At 46.5% G+C, this 20,209-nt stretch overlaps 1 protein-coding gene across 6 annotated transcripts in view; it reads right to left on the bottom strand.

The window, feature by feature from the left end:
- vps13b (vacuolar protein sorting 13 homolog B) overlaps window positions 1-20,209 on the bottom strand; it is a 993,302-nt gene that overhangs the window by 107,879 nt on the left and 865,214 nt on the right. For 5 of the 6 annotated variants that reach the window (XM_078215655.1, XM_078215652.1, XM_078215657.1 and 2 more), the window contains one exon: window positions 209-390. In XM_078215655.1, the coding sequence (XP_078071781.1) occupies window positions 209-390 (182 nt within the window). The remainder of the gene's footprint in view (window positions 1-208; window positions 391-20,209) is intronic. The other variant, XM_078215654.1, reaches the window with a different exon arrangement.

Below are 20,209 nucleotides of genomic sequence, written 5' to 3'. Positions count from 1 at the left end.
TTATTCCTACCAAAATGGATGACTTCACATTTACCAACATTGTACTCCATCTGCCAGACCCTCGCCCACTCACTTAGACTATCTATATCCCTTTGCAGACTTTCAATACATTGTGGCAGATTTCCTTTGAATAAATTGATAAAGCTTTACATTAGAATTGAAAACTTCCAAGCAATCAATTAGCACATTTGTTTTATCAGTAACGTACCTGTGCCCAGCTGATCCAGGTGATGGCACAGATGAAGCTCAATTTGGGCAAACTGTAATGAGATGCCAAGCGAAGGCACGAACCATGGTGCAAAACATGAATCTACCCTGGTACAGGCTGCCAATGCCATTGGAGACACAAGCTGGTCACAGACACTTTGTGAGCCAGACTCGCCATCACTGCTGATGAGAATACAGGACAAAGACAATGAATGTCACATTTCTGCCAATGCATTAGTGAAATAGAATGTTTATTTAAATGATATAACGCAATATTATTCTATTAAACATAGTTCTCTGCAACCAAAGGATTTTCACAGAACCAGACAAACAACAGTCTGAAAATTGGCCATTTCGTAAGGCTGTAGGTATTAGCAAAGAATTTTTTTAGTCTATTTCTTAAAATGTCACAAGTAGACTTACATTAACACTGAAATGAAGTTACTGTGGAAAATCCCCTCGTCGCCACACTCCAATGCCTGTTTGGGTACACTGAGGGAGAATTTAGCATAGCCAATCCACCTAACCAGCACGTCTTTCGGACTGTGGGAGGAAACCGGAGCACCCGGAAGAAACCCACACAGACACGGGGAGAACTTGCAGACTCCATACAGACAGTGACCCAAACTGTGAGTCAAAGCCAGGTGAGGCAGTGCTAACCACTGGGCTACCGTGCCATCCTGTGAAAAGATATTTGATATTTTCCAAGTGGACTCAAGCAAGCAACAGGTTTGCTTTTTAAGATGGTAGCAAGAAGCAACAGCACAGAAAACAAACTGAATTAGAGGGTAGAGGCTGAAATGCCACTCAGGAGGGCATTGGAGTAAGAAGATTTGGGGTGAGAAAGCCATGAAGGAGGATTTCAGTGACAAGTCTTGCCTGGATATTGAACGGGCAATATTATGGAGATGGTCTTTGTGATGTAGAGCATATGATATCAGAAGCTCAACTCGGGGACAAATAACACACTGAGTTTTCAGACAGAAAGAATGTTGGGAATAGGCATTTTGTACAGAATTTCCCTTCAAAGATATTATGAATGAATAGTGCTGTTCACATTCTGTATTCATGATGCTATCATGGGGATTTACATAACATGGACATTTTAACTGTGAGCAGCCTCTAAAGAACAATATCAGAGTAAAACAGGATTGAAAGGCATAAGATCGGAGTTTGGGGAACAGATATTTTCCCTCAAGTGGGTAGAACAATGGCAAATGACATTCATGAAGTGTAGTGTGCACAGGCTGAGACACAAGTGACATTGGTAATTAGTGAGTGGTTTTTACATACCAGTAGGTAAGAGTGAACTAAGGAATCTAGATTATTATAAACACAGCACTTAAATATCCAGTCACTGAGTAACAAATATCAGCAGCTGGAAGGCTGATTTATATCACCAAAATAGTAGAGAACAAGTTAATGGAAGCCATGGTTAAATTTAGAGCACAAACACTCTCCTCCACCTCCACTTCATTCCCATTTATTTTATTATGTTTCTTTTTATCTTATAATCCATTTTTATTACTTTATATTCTTATATTTATTTTTTATTTCTTCCATCATTTCATCTGTCCACTTCTAAAATCTCACATTCTATGTATTTTCCTTTCCCCACCCCACTACGACCATCTGCCACATGCCTCAGGTTGTCCCTAAACATTCTGCACTTTTGTTCAGCCATTTACACATTCCAATCTCTTAATGGATGCTATTAACACCATTCCTAGCCTTTATCATCATCATTTACATTCCCATGGTCTTTTTTGTCTATGCCATCGCTGTCAATTACAGCTCCCCCTTCCTTACCCTTACAGTAGTAAATCTCATCCTATTTTCTTTGTCTTCAGCTCTGACAAAGGGTCATCCAGACTCGAAATGTTGGCTCTATTCTCTCTCCCTAGATGCTGTCAGACCTTTTGAGATTTTCCAGCATTTTCTGTTTTTGTTAAAATTAGCTCGTTGAGCTAGCTACACTGGCTCCTGGTCCAGTCACATCTCAATCTGAAAATTATTATCCTCAAGTTCAAACATCTCCACCCCATGCTGCCATCTCTGTAATCTGTTCCGTCCCTACACTGCGCTCCTGCTATTCTGGCCTCTGATTCAATCATTCCACCACTGGTGCTTATGACTTCCGCTGCTGAGGTGCTAAAACTCTGGAATTCCCTTACTCTCCACCATGCTACTTCTCTCTCCTCCTTTAAGATGCTCCTTAAAACCCAAATCATTGACCAAACCTTTGGTTGCCTGTCCTAATGTGTGACACCGTGTCAATCTTTTTGATAACTCTCCTGTGAAGTGCCCATTCCATTAAAAGGATCATTTTATATACATCTATATTTATGTAGGCAATTTACTCTGGTCACGCAATATCTTTACTGTAATTTTAAAAAAAATTGAAGTACCAGAGATGCTGAAAACTTGCAATAAAAACAGAAGATGCTGGGAAAACTCAGCAGGTCAGGCAGCATCCATAGAGACGATTCACGCTGATAGTTTTGAGGAAGGGTTCAACCCTGAAATGTTAACTCTAAATTTTTCTCTCACTCCAAATATGTCCATAAATTCAGTGGTTAGCACTGCTGCCTCACAGCGCCAGGAACCCGGGTTCGATTCCCGGTTTGGGTCACTATCTGTGTGGAGTTTGCACGTTCTCCCTGTGTCTGCGTGGGTTTCCTCCGGGTGCTCCAGTTTTCTCCCACAGTCTGAAAGACGAGATGGTTAGGAGGATTGGCCATGGTAAATCAACCCTTAGTGTCAGGGGCTAGCTAGGGTAAATGCAGGGGTTATGGGGATAGGGCCTGGGTGGGATTGTGGTAGGTGCAGACTCGATGGGCCGAATGGCCTCCTTCTGCATTGTAGGGGTTCTATAAGAATTCATAAGATAGAGCATAAGAATTAGGCCATTCAACCCATCGAGTCCGCTCCGCCATTCGATCATGGCTGATATGCTCCTCATTCCCATTTTCCTGCTTTCTCCCCATAACCCTTCAACCCATTCCCAATTAAAAATCTGTCTCGCTCCTCCTTAAATTTACTCACTGTCCCAGCATCCACCGCACTTTGGGGTAGCGAATTCCACAGATTCACAACCCTTTGGGAGAAGTAGTTTCTCCTCAACTCTGTTTTAAATTTGCTACCCCTTATCCTAAGACTATGACCTCGCGTTCGAGAGTGCCCCAGGAGAGGAAGCATCCGCTCCACGTCTACTTTATCCACACCTTCTATCATCTTGTATACCTCAATTTAAAAAGTTAAAGTTTATTTATTAGTCACAAGTAAGGCTTACATTAACAATGAAGTTAAACAGTGAAATTCCCCTAGTCGCCACACTCGGGCGCCTATTCGGGTCAAAGCACCTAACCAGCAAGTTTTTTCAGGCTGTGGGAGGAAACCGGAGCACTCGGAGGAAACCCACACAGACACAGGGAGAATGTGCAAACTCCACACAGACAGTGACCCAAGCCAGGGATCAAACCCTGGTGCTGTGAGGCAACAGTGCTAACCACCGTGCCACATCTCCCCTCATTTTTCTAACTTCCAGAAAGTATAGGCTTAAACTGTTCAATCTCTCTTCACACAACATACCCCTCATCTCTGGAATCAATCCACTGAGCTTCCTCTGAACTGCCTCCAATGTCACTGCATCTTTCCTCAAATAAGGGGACCAAAACTGTGCACAATACTCCAGGTGTGGCCTGACCAATGTTGCCTGACCGAGCACTTTCTTTTTTTAATCTCCATTATTGCATCGCTTTCTGGCCCACCGAGACAGTAATGTTTCGAGGAAAATAAAAAAAAACTAATTGTGAGATAAAAGGACAGACTGGGAAATGATGGGTTTTCAATCTCAGAAATAGGCAACCGAAGATTGGGGGGTGGGGGGGGGTGCGGATGGTAGTGGCCCACATTTGTAGTTTCAGAAAAAGCGCAGTAACCTGGAACACTGCAACGAATTAAACCAGGATAGTAGAACTATTTGATTTGATTTATTATTGTTTATTATTTAGGAGATGTATGAGGCAGGTTTTTTTTTTACACAGAGGGTGATGGGTGCCTGGAACTTGCTGCTGGGGGAGGTAGTGGAAGCAGATACGATAGTGACTTTTAAGGGGCGTCTTGACAAATACATGAATAGGATGGGAATGGAGGGATACGGTCCCCGGAAGGGTAGGGGATTTTAGTTAAGTTGGGCAGCATGGTCAGTGCAGGCTTGGAGGGCCGAAGGGCTTGTTCCTGGGCTGTATTTTATTTCTTTCTTTGTTCTTTGTCACATGTATTAGTATACAGTGAATATATTGTTTCTTGCACGCTATACAGACAGAGCATACCGTTCATAGAGAAGGAAACACGTGAGTGCAGAATGTAATGTTACAGTCATAGCTCCGGTGTCGAGAAAGATCAACTTAATGCGAGGTAGGTCCATTCAAACGTCTGACAGCAGCAGGGCAGAAGCTGTTCTCGAGTCGGTTGATACGTGACCTCAGACTTTTGTATCTTTTTTCCGATGGAAGAAGGTGGAAGAGAGAATGTCCGGGGTGCGTAGGGTCCTTAATTATGCTGGCTGCGTTGCCGAGGCAGCGGGCAATGTAGACAGAGTCCCTAGATCTCTTTGTCCTTAGTTATAGGAATCATGTGTTCCTAACTAACACTCCCCAACGCCCTACTATTAAGAACAAAGAACAAAGAAAATTACAGCACAGGAACAGGCCCTTCGGCCCTCCAAGCCTGCACCGACTTCACTAAAACCCCCTACCCTTCCGGGGACCATATCCCTCTATTCCCATCCTATTCACGTACTTGTCAAGACGCCCCTTAAAAGTCACTACCGTATCCGCTTCCACTACCTCCCCCGGCAACGAGTTCCAGGTACCCACTACTCTCTGTGTAAAACATCTGCCTCGTACATCTCCTTTAAACCTTGCCCCTCGCAACTTAAACCTGTGCCCCCTAGTAATTGACTCTTCCACGCTGGGAAAAAGTTTCTGACTATCCACTCTGTCCATGCCTCTCATAATCTTGTAGACTTCTATCAGGTCTCCTCTCAACCTCCGTCGCTCCAGTGAGAACAAAACAAGTTTCTCCAACCTCTCCTCATAGCTAATGCCCTCCATACCAGGCAACATCCTGGGTAAATCTTTTCTGCACCCTCTCCAAAGCCTCCACATCCTTCTGGTAGTGTTGCGACCAGAATTGAATACTATATCCCAAGTGCGGCCTAACTAAGGTTCTATAAAGCTGCAACATGACTTGCCAATTTTTAAACTCAATGCCCCGGTCGATGAAGGCAAGCATGCCGTATGCCTTCTTGACTGCCTTCTCCACCTGCATTGCCACTTTCAGTGACCTGTGTACCTGTACACCCAGATCCCTTTGCCTATCAATACTCTTAAGGGTTCTGCCATTTACTGTATATTTCCTATCTGTATTAGACCTTCCAAAATGCATTACCTCACATTTGTCCGGATTAAACTCCATCTGCCATCTCTTCGCCCAAGTCTCCAACTGATCTATATCCTGCTGTATCCTCTGATGGTCCTCATCGCTATCCGCAAACCCACCAACCTTTGTGTCGTCTGCAAACTTGCTAATCAATCCTGTTACATTTTCCTCCAAATCATTTATATATATTACAAACAGCAAAGGTCCCAGCACTGATCCCTGAGGAACACCACTTGTCATAGCCCTCCATTCAGAAACGCACCCTTCCACTGCTACCCTCTGCCTTCTTTGACCGAGCCAGTTTTGTATCCACCTTGCCAGCTCACCTCTGACCCCATGCGACTTCACCTTCTGCACCAGTCTGCCATGAGGGACCTTGTCAAAGGCCTTACTGAAGTCCCATGTAGACAACATCCACTGCCCTACCCTCATCAATCATCTTTGTCACTTCCTTGTCAATGGATGGGAAGCTGGTTTGCGTGATGGATTGGGCCACATTCACGACCTTTTGTAGTTTCTTGCAGTCTTGGGCAGAGCAGGAGCCATACCAAGCTGTGATACAACCAGAAAGAATGCTTTCTATGGTGCATCTGTAAAAGTTGGTGAAAGTCGTAGCTGACATGCCAAATTTCCTTAGTCTTCTGAGAAAGTAGGCATTGGTGGGCTTTCTTAACTATAGTGTTGGTATGGGGGGACCAGGACAGGTTGTTGGTGATCTGGACATCTAAAAACTTGAAGCTCTCGACCCTTTCTACTTCGTCCCCAAAAAGCACAAAAGAGTGAAAGACAAACTGAAGACAGATGTCGAAAGGTTCTACACAGAGTGCCCAATATGGTGAATGAATTTTTAGAATTGGTTAAGAATTCGCTGGGTGCTACAATGTAGGAATGTGGTGGTTTGTTCCAGATGGTTGAATCATGACAGGCTGAATAGCGTTTCGCACTTTTATCCACCTTATGAACTTTACGGCATTTAGAATGAGGTGGAGAGTCGTACGGATATAATTCCTTTTCAAAGTACTGGATTTACGATTAAAATTAAAAAAGCATTTGTGGATGACTTAATGTCATTGTATTTATTCTCTGGACTTTATTAATGTAATACTGTACTTGGCCCCACATTTTCCCTTCAAAAGTTGATTTGGGGTTTTGGTTGTTATTCAAAAACAAGGTTTCAAGCAGCTGAAAGTGATGTGCAAGCTCGTTACTTGTGAGCTACTTGGCGAGAAAGTCAAGCGAATAAAATTCCAACCCTGACCTGGAAGCAGCCTGTTACATGCACTGATCATTCAAATATTCAACATTGGGGTCCAGTCACAGGTTGCAAAGGTAGAGAAAGCATGAGCAGCATGAGTAATAGTGCATACCAGCTTCAATTCTTCGAGAACTACATCCAAAATGACAATAAATCAAGGCAGAGAGAGACAATGTGTGGCTCCATTTAACTATTTGTACAAGGACAACATACATCCAGAGGTTTACTTGTTCCATACAGATGTTAAAAAGTTTCCATTGTATCAATCTAAGTATTGTAATCTAACAAAGGGGTCACTTAGCAACAGTTGAACATACAGGGAAATTCAATACGTCTCAGTTACTACATTCTTTCAAAACACATTCCTGATCTCTTAAGCAGAAGTTATCTTTGCCAAGTCATCTTTCTTAATTTAAAACAGATAAAGTATTTTCTAATTCTGAAAATGGACTTGTTATGTATGAGACAGAAATTAATCCAGCGTCACTCCAAAAGAACGTTTTTTTCAATTGGCCGGAACTTGCTGCCAAAGTAACGGTGAGGGGTTTAACGGCGCTCGTCGTGAATAACGTGTAAACTGTCCAGTAACTCGCAGCAAGGAAGAGAAACCCCGTGAACTGCAAATCACCACAAGTTGCTGAATGAATTCTGATGTTTCGCCATTAGCCTCACGAGAACAGCACTTCATCCTCCAACTCCCCGTGACCTTCAAGAAATTGCTGCATTTGCATCTTAATTAACAATTTTCCCAGGGTGAAAGAGTCAATTACTCGGGGGCATAGGTTTAAGGTGCAAACTCATTAACGATAGTCAACATGGTTTTGTGAGAGGGAGGTCATGCCTCACGAACCTGGTGGTGTTTTTTGAAGAAGTGACCAAAATGGTTGACGAAGGAAGGGCCGTGGATGTTGTCTATATGGACTTTAGTAAAGCGTTTGACAAAGTCCCTCATGGTAGGCTAGTGAAAAAGGTTGGATCCCATGGGATAAAGGGGGAGGTGGCTAGATGGGTGGAGAATTGGCTTGGTCATAGAAGACAGAGGGTGGTAGTGGAAGGGTCTTTTTCCGGCTGGAGGCCTGTGACTAGTGGTGTACCGCAGGGCTCTGTATTGGGACCTCTGCTGTTTGTGATTTATATAAATGATCTGGAAGAAGGAGTAACTGGGGTGATCAGTAAGTTTGCGGACGACACAAAACTGGCAGGACTTGCAGATAGTGAGGAACATTGTCAGAGGCTACAGAAGGATATAGATAGGCTGGAAATTTGGGCAAGGAAATGGCAGATGGAGTTCAATCCTGATAAATGCGAAGTGATGCATTTTGGTGGGAATAATGTAGGGAGGAGCTACACGATAAATGGAAGAACCATAAAGGGTGTAGAGACGCAGAGGGACCTGGGTGTGCAAGTCCACAGATCTTTGAAGGTGACGTCACAGGTGGAGAAGGTGGTGAAGAAGGCATATGGCATGCTTGCCTTTATAGGACGGGGCATAGAGTATAAAAGTTGGGGTCTGATGTTGCAGATGTATAGAACGTTGGTTCGGCCGCATTTGGAATACTGCGTCCAGTTCTGGTCGCCACACTACCAGAAGGACGTGGAGGCTTTGGAGAGAGTACAGAGGAGGTTTACCAGGATGTTGCCTGGTATGGAGGGGCTTGGTTATGAGGAGAGATTGGGGAAACTGGGGTTGTTCTCCTTGGAAAGACGGAGGATGAGGGGAGACTTAATAGAGGTGTATAAAATTATGAAAGGCATAGATAGGGTGAACGGTGGGAAGCTTTTCCCCGGGTCGGTCGTGACGTTCACGAGGGGTCATAGGTTCAAGGTGAAGGGGGGGAGGTTTAACACAGATATCAGAAGGACATATTTCACACAGAGGGTCGTGGGGGCCTGGAATGTGTTGCCGGGCAAGGTGGTGGAGGCGGACACACTGGGAACGTTTAAGACTTATCTAGACAGCTATATGAACGGAGTGGGAATGGAGGGATACAAAAGAGTGATCTAGTTTGGACCAGGGAGCGGCGCGGGCTAATTGTTCCTGGTTTCTCGTTTCAAGGCTTCATTCTACGATCATCTTGCTGGTGCCAGTACAGAGTGATACTGCGGATAGTTGGGAACCTGTCTCGGGGGCAGGGGATTCATATGGTGTTCGTGGAAGTGGAAATGACTAGGGTTGGGAAGCATTTTCCGATCGGGGCCATTGTGATCTCCTGGACTCGTTTCGATCGCCTCAGGGGGTCGGAGAGGAATTTCCCAGATTTTTTTTTCCCCATATTGGCCCTGGGGTTTTTCACTCTGGGTTTTCGCCTCTCCCTGGAGATCACATGGTCTGGAATGGGGGGGTGGGGGTAAGTTAATAGGTTGTAATGAACAAAGCATCGTAGCTGTGAGGGACAGCTCGATGGATAGGATATTGGTATGTAGATAGGCTGGAAAATTGGGTGGGGATCCTGGATTCAGGATTCAATCCTGGACTGGGGAGCGGCGCGGGCTTGGAGGGCCGAAGGGCCTGTTCCTGTGCTGTATTGTTCTTTGTTCTTTGTTCTTTGTTCTTGTTTAAAGGAGATGTACGAAGCAAGTTTTTTTACACAGAGGGTGGTGGGTGCCTGGAACGCACTGCCGTGGGAGTTAGTGGAAGCAGATACGATAGTGACTTTTAAGGGGCATCTGGACAAATACATGAATAGGATGGGAATAGAGGGATATGGTTCCTGGCAGGGTAGGGGGTTTTCATTCAGACGGGCAGCATGTTCGGTGCAGGCTTGGAGGGCCGAAGGGCCTGTTCCTGTGCTGTAACTTTCTTTGTTCTTTGTTCCTAATTACCTTCTGCCTCATAAAGCAAACAACCAAAACTGTGCAGTGTCTTTCTCACAGGTAGTAAATTGTTCTTACAGACTGCAATTAAAAATAAGCTTACTTTTCTTCTCTCTCTTAATCCAATCTTTCTGCCCCTCTCGTTATTTCTCTTTCGCTACTTGATCTGATTCCAATTCACCCGATTTCCTTTCTTGGGGCGGCACAGTGACGAGCACTGCTGCCTCACAGCGCTAGGGACCTGGGTTCGAGTCCCGGCTTGGGTCACTGTCTGTGCGGAGTCTGCACGTTCTCCCCGTGTCTGCATTGGTGCTCCGGTTTCTTCTCATAATCAGAAAGACGTGCTGGTTAGGTGCATTGGCTGTGCTAAATTCTCCCTCAGTGTCCCTGAACAAGCACCGGAGTGTGGCGACGAGGGGATTTTCACAGTAACTTCACTGCAATGTTAATATAAGCTTACTTGTGACACTAGTAAATAAACTTTAAAATTTTAAACTTATGTCATTACTTTCTTTCTCAATCCTTAAATCTCATTGATTCAGGGGATGTAGTCTGCTGGTCCCTTTGTTCACTAAGCTCCCAGGTGCCCCATAGTCCTCATTGTACCATTATCAGCTCACACCTCCAGCAAGTTAAGGTGCAAAAAATATTTGAGAGAATAAGTCTAACTAAAGGTGCAAGCCACGAGATGCCCTGATGCTTTTGGTCATAATTTTAAAAGTGTTCTTTTTTTTCTGAATAAGGAGAATTCACTCAATTGAAACAATCGTGAATAATTAAAACAAAAAGTATTTGCAGATTTTATCTGCCTTCTTAAAAAATTAAACAATGTTTTTATTTTCAACACAATCATAAGACCATAAGACATAGGAGCGGAAGTAAGGCCATTCGGCCCATCGAGTCCACTCCACCATTCAATCATGGTTGATTTCAACTCCATTTACCCGCTCTCTCCCAGCTTAACCAGCTGGTTAAGTCCTGACACATCACGGGCTGCAGATGAGGTGGAGAAAGAGGGCGCAGGGGAAAGCGAGGATTACGAATTTTCTTCGTCCCCATATGATGTTGAATAGTTTGAGCTTGTGTTGAGTAACTACTGTAATTATGCTGAATGCAATTTTCAAGACTATTTCTTTTCTTTTCGTCTACACTATCCACCGGAATTTTGACTATGCCATGTTAAGAGTACTAACTTCCTGGCCCTGAGCAGATTAACTGGCTGAGTTTCTCCTCCACATCACAATTCTGTTTGAACCAGAGTACAGGGCACAGTCTAGTCAGAATCCTGTGAGATATTGACCAGAGTCAGGTTTTCATAGACTCTCACAGCACAGGAGGTTGTCATTCGGCCCATTGTGTCCATGCCAGCTCTTTGGAAGAGCAATCCAATTTGCCCCAATCCCATGCTCTTTCCCCAGAGCCCTGCAAAATGTTCCACTTTAATTAAATGTTCCACTATTTAATTCCCTTTTGAAAGTAATTATTCAATCTGCTTCCACCTTCCTTTCTGACAATGATTCCAGATCACAGCAACCAACTGCATTTAAAAAAAAAACATCTTCATTCCTCTAGTTCCTCTATTATCTACAAGATGCACTGCAGCAATTCACCAAAGATCCTTAGACAATACCTTCCAAACCTACAACCACTTTCATCTAGAAGGACAAGGGCAGCAGACACTTGGGAGCACCACCACCTGCAAGTTCCCCTCCAGGCTACTCACCATCCTGACTTGGAAATATATCGCCGTTCCTTCGCAGTCGCTGGGTCAAAATCCTGGAATTCCTTCCCTAACGGCATTGTGGGTCAACCCACAGCACGTGGACTGCAGCGATTCAAGAAGGTAGCTCACCACCACCTTCTCAAGGGCAACTAGGGATGGGCAATAAATGCTGGCCAGCCAGTGACACCCATGTCCCACAAATGAATTTTTTAAAAAAGCTCTTTTAATAATCACCTTAAGTCCTCTGGTTACCAATTCTTCTGCCACTTGAACCTGTTCCTTCATCTTTATTCTATCAAAAATATCCATGATTTTGACACCTCTATTTAATGCCCCTTCAAAGTTCTTTGCTCCTAGGGGGCCAATTCCTGTCTAGTGTCACCATGTATCTGAAAGTCCGCATCTTTGGGAGCGTTCCAGAGAACCTCCTCTGCACCCTTTTCTAAGGACTTCACATCTGCTTTGCCTTGCATGTGTTTGTAACATTGATACCCCTTCTGTACAACTAGGTCATCATATTTGCGTGTATAGGTTTAAGAAGTGCCCTAGACAGCATGATTTTAATCCCTTTACCGATGTCTTCCATCTTTGTTTTGCAAAATGCTTATGCCAGCGTCTGTGGAGCGTAGCACAATAAAGTTGCATCCCAGTGATCTTGCTTTTGTTGATGTAACAACATTTGTAAAAGACCCTCCAGCCAAGACGGCTGCACCAGCTGAATTTACACAACCTGCAACATGATCCCAGCTTCTGTGGTTCGTCTTGCTCCACATTAAGCTTTATGTAGAGCAAACCATTCATAAAACATTCCCTTAACTATGAATTCTTATAGAAAATATCTGCAATACCGAGAGAATTTCACTGATCAGCCAGTGCATTGTTTTTGCTTATCTGTTATAAATGTAGTTTGATGAATTTTGCAGCTTTTATACGTTTTTATACGTTTCTCACAATTTTAAGGAGTTAGATTTGGAATTTTATCCTAATCTACTTGATACCTTATTGAATAAATGTGCAGGACTATGGGGAAAGAACATGGGGAGTGAGATCAATTGGATAGGTCCATCAAAGTGCCGAATAGACTTGATGGGCCAAAAGGCCATCTTCTACACTGTATGATTCTATCAACATGAAAGCTAATGTTTTGTATAGTCATCAAGGTAAGAGATAGTAGTATTGTGGAATAAATCCTTTCTATACATTTTTTCCCACGTTCAGTGACAGCAGGTAACATCTTTGCGTCATGTACAGCATTAGTTAGACAGAAGGCTTTTTCAACAATAGGGGAGGATTTCCTCAGCCTGCAGTGAAATTGTAAGACAAAGCAACTTTATGATTGTACTTACAATTTACACCACTCAATAGCCCACAAAGAAATGTTGCCTGGTCTAATTGCTAGCTCAGAAGAGCACTTATTGTTTTTAACATCCCCATTTTGGATTGGGATCATTCTGAGAGCTTCTCAATGTACTTATCAATTCACCCCCCAGATGATGGATCCTTTTGTGCTATGTGTGTGTGCAAACTCAAAAATGATTGAAATAGCCCAAGCTCAGTTCATGGAGGACTCTTTACAGCAATAACATAGCACCATCGCTTTTAGGGGACCAATTCCTGTCTAGTCTCACCATGTAACTGAAAGCCCACATCCTTGGGAGCGTTCCAGGGAATCTCCTCCGCACCCTTTTCCAAGGGCTTCATATCTGTTTTGCCTTTCATGCTGTGGTCCCCTTTACATAGCACTTTTATCTTCCTTTTTGCATAGGATGTAAGTGTCGCTGACAAAGCCATCATATGTTGTCGATCCCTAATTGCCTTAGAACTGAACATTTCAGAGGGCACTTAAGAGTCAACCACATTGAGTCTCCTGTGGGTCAGACCAGGCAAGGACTGCAGATTTCCATCCCCAAAAGGCATTAATGAACCTTGGATTTTTTAATGACAATCAACAATGGTTTAATGGTTATAGGGCCATGAGGAGTATAAAAAGTGCAAGAAGCTACTTAAGAGGGAAATCAGGAGGGCTAAAAGAAGACATGAGGTGGCTTTGGCAGACAGAGTGAAGGAAAATCCAAAGAGCTTCTATAGGTATGTTAGGAGCAAAAGGATAGTGAGGGATAAAATTGGTCCTCTTGAAGACAAGAGTGGTAGACTGTGTATGGAACCAAAAGAGATGGGGGAGATACTAAATGGTTTTTTTGCATCCGTATTTACTGAGGAAACGGGCATGGAATCTCCGGAAATAGGGCAAACAGGTAGGGAGGTCATGGAACCTTTACAGATTAAAGGGGAGGAGGTGCTCACTGTCTTGAGGCAAATCAGAGTGGATAAATCCCCAGGACCGGACAGGGTATTCCCACGGACCTTGAGGGAAGCTAGTGTTGAACTTGCAGGGGCCCTGGCAGACATACTTAAAATGTCAGTATTCACGGGGGAGGTGCCGGATGATTGGAGGGTGGCTCATGTTGTTCCGTTGTTTAAAAAAGGTTCCAAAAGAAATCCGGGAAATTATAGGCCAGTAAGTTTGACGTCGGTGGTGGGCAAGTTATTGGAAGGTGTGATAAGGGATAGGATCTACAAATATTTGGATAGACAGGGACTTATTAGGGAGAGTCAACATGGCTTTGTGCGTGGTAGGTCATGTTTGACCAATCTATTAGAGTTTTTCGAGGAGGTTACCAGGAAAGTGGATAAAGGGAAGGCGGTGAATGTTGTCTACCCGGATTTCAGCAAGGCCTTTGACAAGGTCCCTCATGGGAGGTTAGTTAGGAAGGTTCAGTCGCTAGGTATACATGGGGAGGTAGTAAATTGGATTAGACACTGGCTCAATGGAAGAAGCCAGAGAGTGGTTGTGGAGGATTGCTTCTCTGAGTGGAGGCCTGTGACTAGTGGTGTGCCGCAGGGATCGGTGTTGGGTCCATTGTTGTTTGTCATCTATATCAATGATCTGGATGATAATGTGGTAAATTGGATCAGCAAGTTTGCTGATGATACAAAGATTGGAGGTGTAGTGGACAGTGAGGAAGGTTTTCAAAGCTTGCAGAGGGATTGGGACCAACTAGATGTGGTGGACCTCAGTTGTGCCTTTGTCCTATATGGACCACCGTTGTGTGTGTTTGTCATACCTGGACACATCCCCTTCCAGTTTGGTTCCTCCCCTCAGCACCTAGTATAAAGGTGGCTGTCTCCTCCCCCTTGTTCAGTCCAGGTCTGTTAATTGTTGGGATCTGCTCCTGATTCTGTTGTGAATAAAAGCCTACACTTATATTGGCATATCGGTAGTCTTTCGCCTTATTGATAGCGCATCAATTTTATTCACAACAGTTACTAGTATGGAGCAGTTTCTAAAACCCGACAAGTTAGCATTAGACCCTCAAGAGGTTGGAGCCTCTGATAAATTTGATCATTGGTTGGACTGCTTCGAAGCATTCGTCGACACCGCTACGGCCATCGACACCGACGCTGCTAAACTCCACGTGCTCCGCGCCCGGGTAAGCGAAACTGTCTATGGAATCTTCCGGGACGCTGCTACTTACGCGGACGCTATCGAACTCCTAAAAGGGCAGTTCCGAAAGAGCCCTAACGTGGTTTACGCCAGACACCTCCTAACTACCCGCAAACAGCAGCCAGGAGAATCGTGCGCCCAATTTCTGCGTGCCCTGCGAGTCCTCGCCCGAGCATGCGACTGTAAGGCTGTTTCAGCAGCTCAGAACACGGAGGATCTGATCCGCGACGCCTACGTTGCGGGCATTGAGTCTACATACATCCAGCAGCGTCTGCTGGAACAAGATGACCTAGACCTCCGGAAAACGGCCACGATGGCTGAAACGTTAGAAGCAGCCTCCCATAATCTCGGGTCTTACCTTGGATCCCGTTCCACCGACGGCTCCACTGCGACGGCTGCTCCAGCAGGGCCCAAATGTTACTTTTGTGGCCTCCCTAAGCACCCTCGGCGTCACTGCCCGGCAAAGGACGCGATTTGCTCCGGATGCGGTAAGCTAGGCCACTTTGTTAAAGTCTGCAGAGCAAAGCCGCTTCTGAAGACTCGTGGAGCCATGTGTGCTCCGAGGGCGCGGCCATCTTTGATGCAGGCGGCGGCTGCGCGCGAATCGCCATCTTGGATGCGGTCACCGGAAGTGCGGGAATCGCCATCTTTGATGCGGTCACCGGAAGTGCGGGAGTCGCCATCTTTGAGACTGGCATCAAGGCAAGCTGAGCAGGAAGCTTCAACCGTGACGTCATCAGACGGCGACGAAGATGGATTCTTCTTTAATTCAACAGTGGCATCGATTTGCCTGGACCAGTCGCAGCCACATCAACTCTCCAAGTCCATAATGGAGATCAAGGTAAATGGTTATGCAGAAAACTGCCTGTTTGACTGTGGGAGCACGGAAAGTTTTATACACCCTCGCACAGTGCGTCAATATGCCCTTCCCGTGCGACCCTGGAGCCAGACCATCTCCATGGCCTCGAATTCTCACTCAGTGGAGGTCCTCGGGTGCTGCTTGGTGACGCTGACAGTACAGGGCACAGTCTACGAGCGTTTTCGGCTCCTCGTGCTGCCGCGACTCTGCGCAGCTGTACTGCTGGGGTTAGATTTCCTCAGCCATCATAGAAGCGTCATCCTGCAGTATGATGGCCCTTATCCCCCGCTCTCCGTCTGCAAGGCGCCGTCACGGCAGCGCCCCTCGCGCACCACCTGCAGTCTCTCGACCCTCAAGATCACCCCCCCCCCGTTATTTGATAACCTCACCCCGGATTGTAGGCCTATAGCCACCAAGAGTAGGCGCTATAGTGCGGATGACCGGGCCTTCATTCGGTCCGAGGTACAACGTTTGCTCCAGGAAGGGATTATCCAGGCCAGCACCAGCCCCTGGAGGGCGCAAGTGGTCGTAGTTAAATCGGGGGAGAAACACCGCATGGTGATTGACTACAGCCAGACCATAAACAGGTATACCCAACTAGATGCATATCCTCTTCCCCGTATCGCGGACATAGTCAACCACATCGCGCACTATAGGGTTTTCTCAACGATCGATTTGAAATCGGCTTACCACCAGCTCCCTATCCGCTCGGAGGATCGCCCATACACTGCCTTTGAGGCGGATGGCCGCCTCTACCAGTTCCTCCGAGTCCCCTTTGGTGTCACCAATGGGGTCTCAGTCTTCCAACGGGCCATGGATCAAATGGTGGACCAGCACGGACTACGGGCCACTTTCCCGTATCTGGATAACGTCACCATCTGCGGCCATGACCTGCAGGACCATGATGCCAACCTACAAAAATTCCTTCGTACGGCCACTCTCCTGAACCTCACATACAATGAGGCGAAGTGTGTTTTCCGGACACGCCGCCTCGCCATCCTTGGGTACGTGATAGAAAATGGTGTCCTTGGCCCCGACCCAGCCCGTATGCGTCCCCTTATGCAGCTTCCCCTCCCTACTACCCTCAAAGCACTGAGGAGATGCCTGGGCTTCTTCTCCTATTATGCCCAGTGGGTTCCCCGTTACGCAGATAAAGCCCGTCCGCTCCTAAAATCGACCTCTTTTCCCCTGGCGGAGGAGGCCTGTCGGGCCTTCGATGACATCAAAGCGGACATCGCGAAGGCCGCGATGCACGCTGTGGACGAATCCATCCCATTCCAAGTGGAAAGTGATGCGTCTGACTTTGCCCTAGCTGCCACCCTTAACCAGAGGGGCCGTCCGGTGGCCTTCTTTTCCCGGACCTTACAAGGCCCTGAGATTCGACACTCCTCGGTCGAGAAGGAGGCCCAGGCCATCGTGGAAGCCGTCCGGCACTGGCGCCATTATCTCGCGGGCCAACGATTCACCTTAATTACGGACCAGCGGTCAGTTGCCTTCCTGTTTAACACCAGGCAAAAGGGCAAGATTAAGAATGACAAGATCTTGCGGTGGAGGATTGAGCTCTCCACCTACAGATATGACATCATGTACCGGCCTGGGAAGCTCAATGAGCCCCCAGACGCCCTGTCCCGTGGATCATGTGCCAGTGCCCAACTAGACCAGCTACAGTCCCTCCATAACGACCTCTGTCACCCGGGTGTCACCAGATTTTTCCATTTTGTCAAGTCCCGTAACCTGCCCTTCTCCCTTGAGGAAGTCCGGACGATTACCAGGCAATGCAGGGTCTGCGCTGAGTGCAAACCGCAGTTCTACCGGCCAGGTAGGGCGCACCTTGTAAAGGCCACTCGCGCGTTCGAGCGCCTTAGCGTAGATTTTAAAGGCCCCCTCCCCTCCTCTAACCGCAATGTTTATTTCCTGAATATCATTGACGAATACTCACGTTTCCCTTTTGCCTTCCCCTGCTCGGACATGACCACGGCTACAGTGATTCGGACCCTGAACAAGCTCTTCACCCTGTTCGGCTTCCCAGCCTATATTCATAGCGACCGTGGGTCCTCTTTCATGAGTGACGAGCTGAGGCAGTACCTGCTCGCCAAAGGCGTTGCCTCCAGCCGCACCACTAGCTATAACCCCAGGGGCAATGGTCAAGTAGAGCGGGAGAACGCAACCGTCTGGAAGGCCGTTCTATTAGCGTTACGGTCTAGGGGCCTTCCAGTCAGCCGTTGGCAAGACGTCCTTCCGGACGCATTACATTCCATTAGGTCACTCTTGTGCACAGCGACCAATACGACCCCTCACGAGCGGATGTTTTCATTTCCCAGGAAGTCCTCCTCGGGTACTTCGCTCCCGGATTGGCTGATGTCCCCGGGACCCGTCCTGCTTCGGAAGCATGTCCGGACCCATAAGGCAGATCCCTTGGTCGAGGAGGTCCAATTGCTCCATGCTAATCCCCAATATGCTTATGTAGCGTACCCTGATGGGCGGGAGGACACGGTTTCTGTCCGTGACTTGGCACCCGCGGGTGCCCCGGAGGTCACCACGTCCTTCCGCCCCACGGTCCCTGGTGTCGTCCATTCGGAGACTGCTACGCCTCTTCCTCCCTCAGTTCCTGTCCCCAATGTAGTGTGCCCAGAGCCTGTTGCAGCCCCCCACCCCCCAGCTCCGGTTCCCACTGTTCCCCATACGCCACCAGGGCCACTGCTCATTCCTCTCGCCCCTATGTACAGCTCGCTTGAGTCGCCGGAGCCGTCGCCACGCAGTACCCGACGACTGGACGGGACGACGGATCGGTCCGCTTCACACCACCCAGCGCCTTCTCTCGACGCTCACTGTACGGAGCCTGGGCCGACATCGCTCCCGGCTCGGTCGACTCTGCGACCTGCACTACGACGATCGCGACGACGGATCAAGCCACCGGTTCGTCTGGACTTGTGATATTGTTTCCGCTTCACCCCCGTGTTGTTTTTTAAAAGGAAGGGGTGAATGTGGTGGACCTCAGTTGTGCCTTTGTCCTATATGGACCACCGTTGTGTGTGTTTGTCATACCTGGACACATCCCCTTCCAGTTTGGTTCCTCCCCTCAGCACCTAGTATAAAGGTGGCTGTCTCCTCCCCCTTGTTCAGTCCAGGTCTGTTAATTGTTGGGATCTGCTCCTGATTCTGTTGTGAATAAAAGCCTACACTTATATTGGCATATCGGTAGTCTTTCGCCTTATTGATAGCGCATCACTAGAAAAATGGGCTGAAAAATGGCAAATGGAATTTAACGCAGACAAGTGTGAGATATTGCATATTGGAAAGACAAACCAAAGTAGAACGTACAGGGTAATGGTAAGACTCTGAAGAGTGCAGTTGAACAGAGGGATCTGGGAATACAGGTACAGAATTCCCTAAAAGTGACGTCACAGGTGGATAGGGTCGTAAAGAGTGCCTTTGGTACATTGGCCTTTATAAATCGGAGTATCGAGTATAAAAGTTGGAGTGTTATGGTAAGGTTATATAAGGAATTGGTGAGGCCGAATTTGGAGTATTGTGTACAGTTTTGGTCACCTAGTTACAGGAAGGATGTAAATAAGGTTGAAAGAGTGCAGAGAAGGTTCACAAGGATGTTGCCGGGACTTGAGAAGCTGAGTTACAGAGAGAGATTGAATAGGTTGGGACTTTATTCCCTGGAGCGTAGAAGATTGAGGGGAGATTTGATAGAGGTGTATAAGATTTTGATGGGTATAGATAGAGTGAATGCAAGCAGGCTTTTTCCGCTGAGGCTAGGGGAGAAAAAAACCAGAGGGCATGGGTTAAGGATGAAAGGAGAAAAGTTTAAAGGGAATATTAGGGGGGGCTTCTTCACGCAGAGAGTGGTGGGAGTGTGGAATGAGCTGCCGGATAAAGTGGTAAATGCGGGGTCACTTTTAACATTTAAGGAAAACTTGGACGGGTTCATGGATGAGAGGGGTGTGGAGGGATATGGTCCAAGTGCAGGTCAGTGGGACTAGGCAAAAAATGGTTCGGCACAGACAAGAAGGGCCAAAAGGCCTGTTTCTGAGCTGTAATTTTCTATGGTTCTATGGTTCTATGGTCACCATTACCAAGAATAGCTTTATATTCCAGATTTATTAATTGAATTTAAATTTCACCAGCTGCCATGGTGAGATTTGAACCCATTTTTATCAAAGTAAAACCCAAGGTGCTTCACAGGACTGTTAGCAGACAATATTCAACTCCAAGCCTTATATTGAGATGTCAGGACAAAGCTTAGTGCCCTAGCAGCTGAAGGGGCAGCCACCAATGGAGAGGTGATGGCCTAGTGGTATTATAGCTTGACTATTAATCCAGAAACTCAGCTAATGTTCTGGGGACCAAGGTTCGAATCCTGCCACGGCAGATGGTGGTATTTGAATTCAA

Source organism: Mustelus asterias, chromosome 7 (genome assembly GCF_964213995.1).
Source record: "Mustelus asterias chromosome 7, sMusAst1.hap1.1, whole genome shotgun sequence".
Classification (NCBI taxonomy): domain Eukaryota; kingdom Metazoa; phylum Chordata; class Chondrichthyes; order Carcharhiniformes; family Triakidae; genus Mustelus; species Mustelus asterias.
Note: the sequence above shows the minus strand (reverse complement) of the source record. Positions and strands in the feature narration are given on the sequence as shown.